This window comes from Ambystoma mexicanum, unplaced genomic scaffold, assembly GCF_040938575.1.
Source record: "Ambystoma mexicanum isolate Mex_15411 unplaced genomic scaffold, UKY_AmexF1_1 Mex_scaf70, whole genome shotgun sequence".
In the NCBI taxonomy this organism is placed as follows: domain Eukaryota; kingdom Metazoa; phylum Chordata; class Amphibia; order Caudata; family Ambystomatidae; genus Ambystoma; species Ambystoma mexicanum.
In genome coordinates this window covers 1,118,443-1,132,764 of record NW_027182489.1, presented here as the reverse complement: position 1 = coordinate 1,132,764, position 14,322 = coordinate 1,118,443, and the positions used below count along the sequence as shown (strand labels likewise).

The window sequence follows — 14,322 nt, the reverse complement described above, 5'->3', positions numbered from 1 at the left end:
TCCTGCACTGCCCAGGGAAGAAACTAGCAGCAGAGCAAAGCAACAAATAAAAGGTGCGCTCCTTAAAATCCAAGCAGGGTCCGACCTTCCTGGCTATCCAGCCCACTGTAGCTCTGTACAGCAAATTCAACCAGAGGAGGGAGTTCTGGCTTGCAGTTTGGGCAAACTAATTGGTCCCACCAGCTCAGGGGAAGAAGATTCCTGGAGGATCTTCTCTGTCGTTGGAGTTCGAGGATTCGGGCCTGCAGCAGGGCTTCACCGTGCGGTTCAGTCGTGGTAGGGGTCCTCTTCCGTCAGCTCCTCGTTGGTTCTTTCATTCCAGTGGTGACTCTGCCTTTTCAGACCCAGAGACCTGATTTTATGCAGTTTTCCCCCATACAAACAGCCTGGCTGTCAATCACACAACAGGGTGGCTGTCCTGGCAGGACAGTCACCTAGCCAATGAAACAGGAATGCGACTTGGGTTACCAAGGGAACCCACGACCGGGGTACACGTATTCAAGGGGGAGCGCTGGGAGATTTTCACGTGTTTTTGCTGGCGCGAGCGGGGTATGCGCATTGAAGGGGGTGTGTGAGTACATTTTCACGCGTTTTGGCTGCCACGAGCGAGCTATGCATAGTTTTTCACGCGATTACGTTGAAGGTGGGGCTGTAAGCTGGTCCTGGGTTAGCGCTGCCCTTTGCGCCATATTGGGATTTTCTCTGGCTTTTTCTGGCGCAACGGGCATTCTTGGGGCCGTAACTGGCACTGCTGGATGTTCGCTGCGCCACGACTGCAAATGGCTAGGGAAATCCATTAATACGCTGTGCGCCTAAATCCTATTTTGCGCTGCGCCTGGCGCACACTCCCTCTCTGCTCTAGGCGCGTGCACTACTTCTGCGCTGAATTCTATGAATCGACCCCTTTGTCTCTTTATTCCTGACAATGCAATCTGTCAATTGACTTTATTTCTTAAATGTCAGGCATCATTCCTCCTTTTTATCTTCCAAATCTGTCAAAGGTGCCTTTTCCCAATTTACACAAAGTAAACATCTGCAGCACCACCTGTTTCTTTTTGTTTGACTCCATTATACACAGTTAGCAATATTACAATTTTAAGGCACATTACGAGGTGGGCGCTAAGGGTTTACCGGCACCGGTGCCGGTAATCTCTTAGCGCAGTACTACGAGTTCCTTTTGCGGGTCCTCCCTTAACGCCTGGTTTTTCCAGGCGTTGAGGACGGGACCCGCAAAGGGACTCCAGAGCTAATAACGGTACTGCAATATGCGGTAACGTTATTAGCGCCTTCCCCATTCCCATTGAGCCCTATGGGGGCTCAAATAGGAAGGGGAATGGCTCTGGTGAATGGGGAATTACCAGTCCCTCCGACCTTGGAATGGACCGGTAATTGCTGCATTCACCAGGGCGGAGTCGGAAGGGTTTTGGAGGCAGCTAATAGCTCCATGGCTGCCTCCAACCTCGTAATGAGGCCCAGGGGGTCATTACGAGGTTGGAGGTAAGTAACAGTCCTTACCGGCATGGAGCAAATTCCGTGTCCGTTTAGTAAAGAGCCCGCTAATAGAGGGCTATTACAAGTTTGCGTGCACAAGCTTTGCGCCATGCCGGTAATGACATAACAGACATGCCGTTATAGTCCAAAAATAGGCCTTTAGCCGCATCATGGAAAGCACAGACAGCACTACCGGCATCAATGGAAACGCCATTAGCGGTGACCGCTATCAGCGGGGACCACTATTAGCGGTGCCCGTAAATAAGCGGAACCGGAAGTAGCGCCATCGCACAGGAACGGGAAAGAGCACAGCGGCCATCTTGAAAAACACAATCCATTGCCACACTCAGCACTCAGGACCTGGAGCATATTGCTGAGTACAGACATCAACCTCCCACAACAAAATCATGCCCAAGGCAGTAAAAAATGGCGCCTCCTGCCAGCGCAAAGAGCACTTTAATGAAGATGAACTAACAATGCTGGCTGAGACCCTGGCTAACAATGCCGAGGTTGTTTTCGCAAACAGCCTCAAGAGAGAAGCAGTGATAAAGAAAAAATAAATCTGGGAACTTATTGCCCAAAGAGTCAGCGCGGTAGGCAACACCCCCCGCACAATAAAGGATGTCCGGAAGAGATGGGATGACCTGCGCCTACGAGTCAGGAACATCCTGTCCGCAAACAGGAGCCAGGCCATGGCTACTGGTGGAGGAGCAAGCTCACCAATAAGGCTAAGCCGGTGGGAGGAGATCTGCGCCAGCACAGATGGAATCGACGCCATCTAAGGTGTGGGCGAGATGGAACGTGGCGCCACCTCATCGGCGGAAGTAGGTGAGTGTCCTAAGAAAACACTGTAAAGCAACGTATGATGATAGTCCACCAATGTGTCTGTCTAAAGAGGCCATGCATGGCCCAATACATACACATTCCCTGCCTAGATGTCGTACGCAGCACAGACACATGCACATGCCTGCAGCATGGCAATGCCATACCTGACACACGCCACACAAATATGAAAATGGCATAAGTCACACTGCACGCAGGCCACAACAGAAATGCATGTCACATAACATACGCCCGCCCCAACATGAGTGACCCCGACGGATGCCTGCGTGCTCCACCCATATAGCAAGCAACGTGATCATCAAAACTCCACTGCCAAATCCCCTCTAATGTGTAGAAGAGCAATAATACAAATGTATGCATGATGCTTGTCAAGCCATCACTCATGCCGTCCCTCTCTTGGTCCCCCATTGGCTCAGATCCTGACAGCGAGGCCCGGGACTCACCCCCACAGGCTACTACACCCCGGAAGAGGGTCCGGGATGAAGGCAACAGGCCTTCCACTTCGAAAGGCCCAGACAAGGCACAACTGGCACTGAAGAACAAAACAGCCCAGGATGCCACAGCACTGGTGCCGCTAAAGCCCATCACCACAGTCCCCACAACACCTGTGACACCTGCACAGGAGACAGTGGGTTATGGGGCACAATCTGCAGAGAACATCTCTGTTGGGGAGGCGGCAGCTACGGCACCTCTGACAGATGATGACGTGCAGGGCCAGGTGTGTGTGCCTGTCGAGGACGACTCCTCGGACCTACCTGCAACACCAAATCCCGCCCATCCCCCAGTTCACACCTGGCGACTCCTACCACAACACCACCCCGGAGCAGTCTGGGGGGGAGTCTGTACAAGTGAGCATGAGTCCCACAGAGGACCCAAATGGATTTACCCATGTCACACAATTATTGCCAAGAACAGCCTTAAACTTTTCAAGGTATCTGTAGGATTCACCGGGTGCGAAGCCCTACACCTCAAATTGATTTTTTCACCCAACAATTGCCTTAACTTGATAGCTATCTACAGACCACCGTCATTGGTCTCAGACTTCCCACTGGAACTTTGCTCTCACTTAAACACTTTGAGATCCATCAACGTGTCAACGGTCGTTATGGGAGACTGGAACCTCTGGCGAGGCAATAAGAAGGACAAAGGGGCTATTGCGCTGGAAAAAGCTTTGAATAACCTTGACTTCATAGTTCTTAATAAAGATCCCACTAGCCCTCAGGGAAACCAGTTAGACTGGCTGTGTGGTCACAACATTTCATTACCAAACTGTAGCACCACTCCCTGCATTTGGAGTGACCATCCTCTGATATCGGCTAACCTGAAACTGCCCTGCTATGCTCATAAGCAAAACCCTCACATTAAGGCAGAAATCAGAAACTTTAAGAATGTAAATGACCTTCAGCTCAAGCCCTGCCTGGACAAAATTCTGTGCTCCTTTCAGGATCACGACTCATGTGTCGAATTGCTAGACAAATATAATAAACACTTACTTGAGTTAGTAGAATCCGTGGCACCGCTTACCACCAAGCTAACTAGGAGAAATAGTAACAGCCAAAAATGGTATACACCAGAGCTTCTTTCATTGAAGAAGGAAAAACGGACTTTGGAAAGAAAATGGATCACAGATAAATCGGCAGATAGTAAAGCGAGCTAGAAAAGGAAGGAAATGGAATATAAAGAGAAAATCAAGTCAGCTAAGGCCAACTTCTTCAACGCGGAAATCGAGCTTGCTGACAATAATACAAGCAAACTCTTCAACATCTTGAAGAGTATTGAAAAACCTGCATCTCTTACCCCCCATTCACGCCATCTGAGGAGGACTGTATGTAATATGGTGCTTAATGCATTTCAAGCCAAAACGGAAAAGGCGAGACAAAACATTATCAAGGACAGAACTTCTTCTAAACAGGAGACCTGCCCCATTGAAGTGAAGGTATCTGCCAGAGAACAACTCTATAAATTCGACCCCATCTCAGAGGCAGATATGTTGGAGGTGCTGAATAGCATGAAACCTACCACTTGCGCAGAAAATATCCTGCCTCCTGGTATCATTCTCCAACACAAAGATATTTTTGCTCCCATCCTCCGGAGAATAGTGAACGCTTCATTTCAAGAGGGCATGGTTCCTAAAGATCTGAAGAAAGTCACTATCACCCCGCTTGTTAAAAAAGCGGGCCTAGATCCCAAAGATCCCGCAAACCTTCGTACCATAACCAACTCAAACTTTGTTCTCAAACTGTTAGATAAGGTAGCAAGACAGCAACTCCAATACTTTGTAGAGAACCAGGAGATTCTGCACCAGCAACAATCTGGCTTCAGAGCATCCCACAGCAATGAAACAGCCATGCTAGACTTGCAGAATCAGATGCTGACTTTGTTGGACGAAAACAAGTTGGGGATGCTGATGCTCCTAGACCTTAGTGCCACATTTGATTTGGTGGATCACCACCTTCTCATCAAGGCGCTTACAGAGAATGTTGGTTGCTCAGAGGGAGCTATTGATTGGCTCCTGTCCTTTCTTTCCAACCGCCAGGCGAGAGTCCACTGGGGTAGCAGTTTCTCCGACCCATGCGACATCCTATTCGGAGTGCCTCAAGGGGCCAGCTTATCTTCAATGCTGTTTAACATATATATGCGCACTTTGTGTAGCCTACTGGTGAAAGCCGGAGTGTCGTTTACAAATTATGCAGACGACACCCAACTCATATTGGAGTTGGGGGGTAGGAATCATGCCACGGACAGTGAAGTGATCACTAGGGTTTACAAGATAATAGATGACTGGATGCAGGCAAACTGGATGTGCCTGAACGATTCAAAAACCGAACTGATGCTGTTTGGCTCTAGTCGTCAGCTGGAAAAACTGGGGGCAGAGTACAACTCATTCCAAATTAAGAATGCCACTATTCAGGTGATCCCCAAGGTGAAGACTCTGGGTATGATGGTAAACTCTGTGGTCGACTCTCATGCCCAGACCAGTTTCCTCCAAAGAAACACAGCGTACTATCTCAGGCTTATGAAAGCCATTAAGCCATTGCTTAATGAGGGAAACAGGGCAACGATAGCCAGAGCCATTATCCTCTCACAGCTCGACTACGGGAATGCCCTGCTGTTGGGGGCCTTATCCAAGGATCTATCCAGCAGTCAGGTGATCCAGAACAACGCGGTCAGGTTAGTGAAAAATCTGAAGCGGAAAGACCATGTTACTGAAGAGAGGCTTTCTCTGCACTGGCTTAGAGTAGAAGAGCGCATAAAGTTCAAGGCTCTCTGCCTGGTACACAAGTGCCTTTTTGGCACAGCGCCTACCTACTTGAAAACGAGTGTAGTGCCCTACAATCCCAGTAGAAATCTATGCTCGGGGGGAAAATGCCTCTTGATCGTGCCCAAGTTCAAGCTAAAAACCGGACTGGGCAGATCTTTTCTTGTGCTGGCTCAATCCCTGAGTCCCTGATGTCTGAAGCTAATCCTTTAGGAAGCTGCTGAAGACACACCTCTTTAGATGAGAATTCGGGTGAAGGCCATTTCTCAGGGGCACGCATAAGGCAGTAGCTATTCGTACTTGTCGTCCGTCTCGTACTTGTCGTTCCGTCACGCAGTATCAGTGTTTTATGTACAAGCGCCCTGATGCCCGTGGGCTACGGGCGCTATACACAAATTAAATACATACATACATACATGCACCCTCCAACTCCACTGGTGTACAGGTGGGAGTGCAGCAGGCAGGCCAGGCAGCACAGCGCCAGGAGGAGCTCATTGCCCTAGTGAGGCAGTTTGTTGCAGACAATGCCCAAGCGAGTCAGGAGGGGCGCGACAACACTGCGTTCCTGAGGCAGGTAATTGTGGAAAGAACCAATAGATTATGCAAGGAGGTGTCTGCCCTGAGGCAGATCATTGTGGAAAGAACCAATAGATTATGCAAGGAGGTGTCTGCCCTGAGAAAGGTCATTGTGGAAAGAACCAATAGATTATGCAAGGAGGAGTCTGCCCTGAGGAAGGTCATTGTGGAAAGAACCAATAGATTATGCAAGGAGGTGTCTGCCCTGAGGCAGATCATTGTGGAAAGAACCAATAGATTATGCAAGGAGGTGTCTGCCTTGAGGCAGGTCCTCACCCGCATTGCAGATTCCATGGAAGCTGAGCGTCCAGCCCCCAGAATGGAGCAAGCAGCCACCTCTTCTTCGTCATGCTCCACCCAAACTAGCCCCCTACGCAGGTCAGAGCGCACCCTGCGCCGCTTAGACATGCCACCACCAGGTGCAGGAAGTGGAAGGATGTAGATGGGGCAGCCTGATGAAGGCAATAGACACTGACACATGAAGCATTTGCTTGGACACCATGTGTGAGGGAGTTGTGGGGGGAGGGGGAAGGGGGTAGGGTGTGAGGGGGAGTTGTGGGGTGAGGGGGAGAGGGGTGAGGGTGTGTGTGGGAGTTGTTGGGGAGGGGGAGGTGAGGGTATGTGGGGGAGTTGTTGGGGGAGGCAGAGGGGGAGAGGGTGTGTGAGGTGGAGGGTTTGAGCACTTTAATCTTTTTTGGACAGTTAAATACACCCCTTGTGTGAAAAATGAATCTTGCGTGGACATTCATCATTGCGCATGTGTCATTTATTCATATACAGTGCATATTGTACATGTACTCCCACACCCTGTGCCCTCTGTCCAACTTTCATGTCAGCTTCTGCACCCATGTGTGTTAGAAATATTGTGCAATCACTGACTGATGCACAGCACGTCCCTCCTGTGCATCGGCACCGCAATGATGTGCAGCCACATCTTCTTCATCCCCTTCGTCATCACCAGGTGGTTTCAGTTCAATGTCAGGGGGCAGGGGCACGTTCCATCAGATACACATGTTGTGCAGCATGACACATGCCATGATGATCTTGGCCACCTTCTCATGCCTGTAGAGGAGTGCCCCACCCGACGGGCTAAGGCAGCGAAACCGTGCCTTCAAAAGGCCAAAGGTCTGCTCAATGACCACACGGGTATGGGAACGATTGTAGTCCTCCTCGTGCCTGTTCTGTGGGTTTTCGGACAGGGGTGAGGAGCCACGTCTTCAAGGGATAGCCACTGTCACCTGCATGGGAGGCAATAAAAGGTATATGTTAGTCATTTCATGATGGACAGCTGTACTAGTCACACACGCCTGCAGATAATGGTTGGTCACATGCACATGTCCCTGGTTGTATGTACACAATTTTAATGTCCTCATTGTGTGCTGTGCCATGGACTTATGGTGTGGGTTGCATCTTCAAGATGATACACGGTGTACACTGCCTTGATGTTGCTCATGCATTGTGGACTCATACCGCTGTATTTGTGTCTAATTTGTGATGTGTTGTGTTCTGTATGATTTTCTAACTGGCAGCGTTGGCAGTAGGCTCTGCAATATTAGGCATTCAGTGCTGATTATTACGATGGTGACATGCTGCACCTCTGTGGTGGTGGCGGCCCTGTGACAAGCAGTGGATTCCCTTGGCGATTTTGTTCAGTGCACTCCCATGGATGCTTGTCCTGTGTAGTGATTTGCTGCAGACATTTACATAGTGAATATTCACAGCATGTTGCTGGATTGTGTTACGGAGGGTGAGGTACGATGATGGGTGGTGAACGTGTTGTGGGATGTAGGTGGTTTTTAGTTTGGCATGTTGTGATAGGTGTGCAGCTTCCTTCATTGCTATGGGATTCGATTGTCATGTTCAGTTTGAGTTGCTTTGGGGCACAGCGTTAGGTGATGTGCACATCGTGCTGTCACCACAACAATGACACCATGGTGGTGTGTGCATCTACCCCCCCATTTCACTGCACGTGCCTATCATGCAACTTACCAAGCAGCCAGGCACGTCGCCCTGCATGTCTTCATGTAGCATGGTAGTGTGGAGTTCCGCAGGACCATAGAGTCATGGGTTGATCCAGGATATCAGGCACAACAATGTGTGTTGATCTTGCTGGCGTCACATACCATCTGTATATTGATGGAGTGGTATTGCTTGCGGTTGCTGTACACCACATCCATGGCATGTGGGACACCAACTCCACGTCGGTGCAGTTGAGGGCACCTATACAATTTGACATGCCTGCCAGTGCATGGAAGCCAACTTTTGTATCAAAAATCTCCTGGGGAGACCGTGGTAGGGATATGTAGTCCCTGGTGTGCTTGAGAAGAGCATCCAGCACTTGGTTCAGCATGTGAGAAAATAAGGGTTGTGATATGCCATGCATGTGCCCCACTGTGTGCTGGTAGGTGCCTGTGGCAAGGAAGTGGAGCACCAACACTACCTTCAGTAGAGGGGAGATGGCGGTGCGTATTTCAATGAGGCTGACAATGTCGTTGTGTAGCATGTCCACGATGGTGGTGATGGTGTCCCGGTCCAGACGGTACAGGGTGCAGATCTGCTCAGCATCGCAAAGCACCCGTAAACTGCTATGTGCAGTGTTCCCAACTGCCACAGGTGCACACAATCAGCACAGGTCGAGGCAATGGAGTCTGGGCCAGCAGAAAAGGAGCCCACCCACACACCACACCCCTTCCCACACCAAGATGATTCCAATAGTAGTAGCAATACTGGGGATGGAGGTCATGCTTGCATTGCTACACCAGCAACAACAGGCACCACAGAGGAGACGCAGGAAGAGAAGGAGGGTGAGACAGGCCCAGCATGCCCCATCAGTGGAGCCAGTGGTACCACGCAGGCAGCCCCCAAACCCACACATCAGAGCCAGTCCATTCAACTTAACCCCAGGTCCGACCTGGCGGGCAGAAGGGCACCTGCTCGAAAACTCATAGTTTGCTGGTCCGGTAACAATGGTACCGGCAAGCTTACTGGAACCGTTGTTATGGGACCGGCAAGCTTATAATGAGGCCCAGTGTCTTTGTATTTTACTAAAGTTGAAATAGGCCCATTTTAGTTCATTCACTAGACCTTGTATCAGAAAGAAATGTTTTCAACTGGCCTGCATTTTCCAATGGGTCTTAACATAATCCAGCTTCACTCTCACAATAGGGGCCTAGCATGGCCTGTCTACCTCTGACATTTTGTGGGGCCGTTATTTACCCCACACTTTTGTATATGTCCATGTAAAATAGTAGGAAAAGATGTTGCATTTTAACATTTTTCTGATGTCAGGGCATCATTTCCTCTTCACAATGCATGATCCATCCACACTGAACACACGTATTGCTCCATTTAAGGTTAGCACGTAGTTTCTGTAACATGCAATCCCTTTGTGTACCTTAGTTATGGTGGACGAGCTGTAAGTGTTTGTACATCATGAGTAGTAACTGTGTCCTTTCATTTCTCCATCTTTTGCAGGACATCAGGAGCATTCTAAGAAGGTAAGACAAGATTTTGTTTTCAAACAGCAAATCTGAATATGATGAGGCTTCTAAACGGCACATGTTCCTAGTCCCTGGAGTCATACATCAACTATACAATGCAAGCCCCAGTGGCGTGAGCATAGTTGGCATAGCACTCTCTTGAGAATGTTCGAGTATTTTCCACCACCCCATCTGCTCTGCCGGTCAGATCCAAATACACTTGCTCCAGTATCTGGTTGTGATGCTGGCGTAAATGCATTGAATTACTGGAAGCCATAGGAAGCCATGTAAATGCCTCCTGCCACTAACATGCACGGTGGCAGGCATTTACAATGTCATGCATTATGAACAGTAAGTATGCACAGAAAACGCATTTTGCACAGAATATTATTTGCATTTCATTGACACGAACAAGCAGAAGGCAACAAAGAGGTGACTGCACTCAAAGAAGTGCATATGTTTGGTGCCCCCTCTGTGCAATTAGGGTGACTATAAAATGAGTTTCTTAGTGCAAGGCAGTGGTACTTAGAAAGGGGAGATGCGATAAGCAGTGGGACATACAAACCTAAAGTACACAGTTAGCATTTAGCAAGTAGTTACTTGGTAATTCAGCCAAAGGCCCTATGGACTCTCTAACTGGGGAATAACCCTGCCATTCTGCCACTTGCACTCGGGCAGATTTAGCCTGATTACAAGGGGCAGTAATGCATATAGAGCCTGGCCGGAATTCCTTTACCTTCAAACTCATAATGAACCCCATTAAATATAAATAACAATAGTATAGTCAAACAATAAGCAGTCCCCATTATTAGCAATAATGTGATTGCATATAGCCCTATTCACTTCTATTCATCTAAATCCTAGAGACAATCAATACATGTGTACAGACATCTAAATATTACACAGTAAAAGGAAAGATCTAGTGGCAGCAGTGCTGTCAGGATAGGTAGGGACGTCAGTAATCATGTGGTGGTATTTCAGACACTGCACATCCATTAAATGGAAGGGGCTGGCAAAACTCTATCAGAAACCCATGGCGCCTTAGGGCAATTACCTAAAAACAGTCTAAAGCTCTGGGCAATGAATAAAGGGAAAACAGTAACAATTGTCCCATTTTATTTCTCTCTTCAAGCCTCCAGTGCATGCAAGAATCCATTTATTCTGGCAAGAAGAGGTTCAGGAAGGAGCAGAGGTTTTGAATTATGCTTTTCCCAGAAGTGTACCACAAGACAGCTGAGTGTCTCCAAACCTCAGTGCTCAGGTGCTAACCTCAATTCATGATAGCCACTGTGTTAGTCAAATTAAAGTTTAAAAATACAAAAGCAAAAATAACATGAACATTCGAAGACATTGTCTGAATGTCATCTTTTTTTAGAGCCAGGGTGCAGAGGAAGAAAACATCTGCAAAAACATCTGCTCTCTTCCTAGTAGTCAGTAATCTTGTAGGACTCTGCGCCACAAGGGAACTGCCTGCCAGGAGTTCTGGAACCTCTGTTTTGCATGGAGTCTGCACACAAGCTCTCTTTTTAGGTCCCCCTTCAGAGCGTTCTTAAATAGGATTGTCTTTGGCTTATCTATATATCACATGTCTTCTAACAGCCAATCCATGTTTCTAGTCTTTGCTGAGACCATCTGTGGAATGATGGGGAACAGCTGAGTGGTAGTGATCACAAACAGTGGTGAAGCTCCATGCCAGCAGGGGAGTGGCCCTGGAGGCTTTAATGCTACTGACCTGGCTGACATTCGCCTGATTTAAAAGCCAAATCCACACCTGGTGTGCACCCTCATCTCATTTTCTGATGTAGCCCCTGCACCATGAGGCGTGGCTTTGCCAGTTTGTGCATTTACCTTAATGTTGTCTCGCGTGTATCTGTATAACTGATGTAGCCCCTCACCATGAGGCAGGGCTTTGCCTGTGTTAGGCAGAATCCTGTGCAGTGCCCTTAGGGACCACTGCACACAATTAAGACTACAAGTGGCAATACAAGTTTTACCTTTGGTACAAGCCTGTACTACTATGTTAAAGTGGTAGCAGTGGCGGAGCAGCCAGGCTTATCTCAAGAGTATATGAGCAGTAGCAGAGATTACACAAAGTGACCACAATTACTGTGACTCAAGCAAACACTGACTCAAGGTTTCAGGTAAAAAATATAAGTACATTTATTTTTAAACCATTTGTTATAAATACAACACTTTTATTAAATTCAAAACCACACGTAAAATACACTACAACTAACCAATTCACTTTGTACGGTATAGATCAAGGTAAGTACCCTGTGTTTGAATGAACCGGTGTTATGAAACAAGACACGTTACCGTGAATACGATTGCGATCACTTTTTGACAGTCGGTCTACTAAATAAACACGTATCCGCGACAAGAAATGCTACCGGGGGAAAAACACACTTAGCACCTGAGATACCCAGAGAGAGTCGGAGGTAAAAATCATAGGCAATATTATAGTTAGGCAGACAGAATCGAAGAACATCATAGACAGGAATTCAAGAGTCAAAGGGCCGGAGCCAGGGTCAAGTGACACCGGGTGCCTGTTGTCGAGGATCACACAGTCGGACAGTTCACGGTTCAACGTAGCCAAGAGTACTTTGATATTGTCAATATTCGGAAGCAAAAGAACGAGGGAAAAGTAACAACAAGCCTTAAGGAAGAGAAATAGGGATTCACCCAAATTCCTCAAGCAGGACACAGTACATTTCTCAAAGGATGAAGCTGGTGTCACGGCAGTTGTTCCTGGTAGTTTCCTGCAGACCCACGATTCCTGGAGCTTTGGCACGAAGAAGGACGATGAGGGGTCTGCACCACACAAGGATGAGGCCGGCAGCATCGACGATGAATAAAAGGTGTGCTCCTTTAAACAGGAGAGGCTCTTCAGGTGGCTATCCCAACCACTACAGCAGTGTGCAGTGATTTCGACCACGAAGGGATTCCTCTGGCTGAAGAAGACGAGCTGGTTATCCCAACCAGGCTCAAGGGAAGAAGACTCCGGAATGGATCTTCTTTTAGTCGTTGAAGGGTAGATAGCTCAGGACTGCAGCAGGGCTTCACCGGTACGGGATAGTTGCAGCAGTCGACCTCTCCTCTGCTTCTCTTCGGTTCCTTGTAGTTCCAGTGGCGACTCTCTCACTTCCAGCCCAAGAGACCTGCCTTTTATGCGAAAATCCCCCATTCACACAGCCTGGCTGTCAATCACACAGCAGGGGGGTTGTCCAGCCCGGACAACCGCCTCAGCCAATCATGAAAAAGTGCAACTTGGGTTTCCTAGGATACCCTGTGCAGGGGGTGGCTACACCCCTCCCTCACATTCAGCCCCTTGGCAGAAGCCCGCCAAAACACAGTGAACAAAGAAGGCAAACCTGGTTTGCCGTGCAAAGTAAAACACAAGAAGGAGTTTAACAAAAAGAAATGGCGAATAAACCGCACCGGAGCCAAAAAAAAAGTATTTGGTCAAGCGGGTTTAAGTTCGAGGCTAATACAATAGCCTACAATGTTACCACGTTTGTATAAGATAACCGCGGTAGAAAAGTTAGGGTAGATACCACTGCCACCAGCCAATTTTAAATGTTAAAAGAACTAAACAATTCTCTAGGAGGTACAGATAAAAAGGGCTAAGAGTTAAAGCTTCCAGTACTCCATGTAAGATGGGGTGTACTGGATCTGTGGTTAAATGACTAAGTAAAGTTAATGGCAACTTTACCCTTTTCTGGGGGCAGTAGTCAGCTTCAGAAATGGAGTCGGTGGGAAGTCTAAAAGACAACCCTGTGTCACTGCACTGAAGGTGCTGTGTAACACACAAAAGAAGGGGGCTACTGAAGTGGTGTACTCCGGAGTCCACAATCACAAAAGCAGATGAAACACACATGGTAAAACACAAATAAGAGTGGGAAAAAGGAGTACACTCTTACTAAGTAGAAAAACAAACTCCTGAAATCCAGCAAAGCTGCTGGGGGACTCACTAGGTAAGGGAAATTAGCCATAGAATGAGAATTCTCCCTAACAGCCCGTTTGTGCATTTACCTGTATTGCATCTGTATACCTGATGTAGCCCAACACACTATGAGGTGTCGCTTTGCCAGATTAGGCTATTAAGAACCACTTGCTGTAACCTATATATTTGCGCCTTGAAACACTTGTATATAGGCACGTTATAAATGCCATATCATATCATATCATATGTGATCTTGCACTGTTAGAAATTCCACTTCACACATACTGTAACTAGCGCCCTGATGCCTGAGGGTTTGGTGCGCTGCTATAAATGCAATTAAATAAATAAATATATTACCAACAACCCAGTGAAAAGACTTCTGTAAGCAATGGCTGGCTTTCACTGTTTGTTGGTAATGCCTTGTGGGGAAACATCCCTTGCACTATGTGTGTGTACCATGCCTTCCAACATGGCTCATTCTATTTGTCAAACACTAGGAGTGGACAGGTATACTGTACCAGTTTATCTCCAGTGCAATGAGGCAAGTTGGCACATATGTGGTACAGGACATGTTTCTGCAGGGGATGATGGGAATTAATGCAGAATGTGGACGCTGCTTAACTGCCTCAGCTCACCAGTGCGTACTGAGGCAAAAGGCACTTAATTTGTTATTCACCAAGGACCAGGAAAGTCATGCCACAGAAAGGGAAGGAGAGCGGGAACGTTTCTGC

The 14,322-nt window shown here is 47.9% G+C and overlaps 1 protein-coding gene across 4 annotated transcripts in view; it reads left to right on the top strand.

Annotated features, from left to right (window-relative positions):
- The window catches only part of LOC138562831 (E3 ubiquitin-protein ligase TRIM39-like), a 232,784-nt gene that overhangs the window by 89,660 nt on the left and 128,802 nt on the right, over positions 1 to 14,322 (top strand). For all 4 annotated transcript variants that reach the window (XM_069642801.1, XM_069642803.1, XM_069642802.1 and 1 more), the window contains exon 4: positions 9,644 to 9,666. In XM_069642801.1, the coding sequence (XP_069498902.1) occupies positions 9,644 to 9,666 (23 nt within the window). The remainder of the gene's footprint in view (positions 1 to 9,643; positions 9,667 to 14,322) is intronic.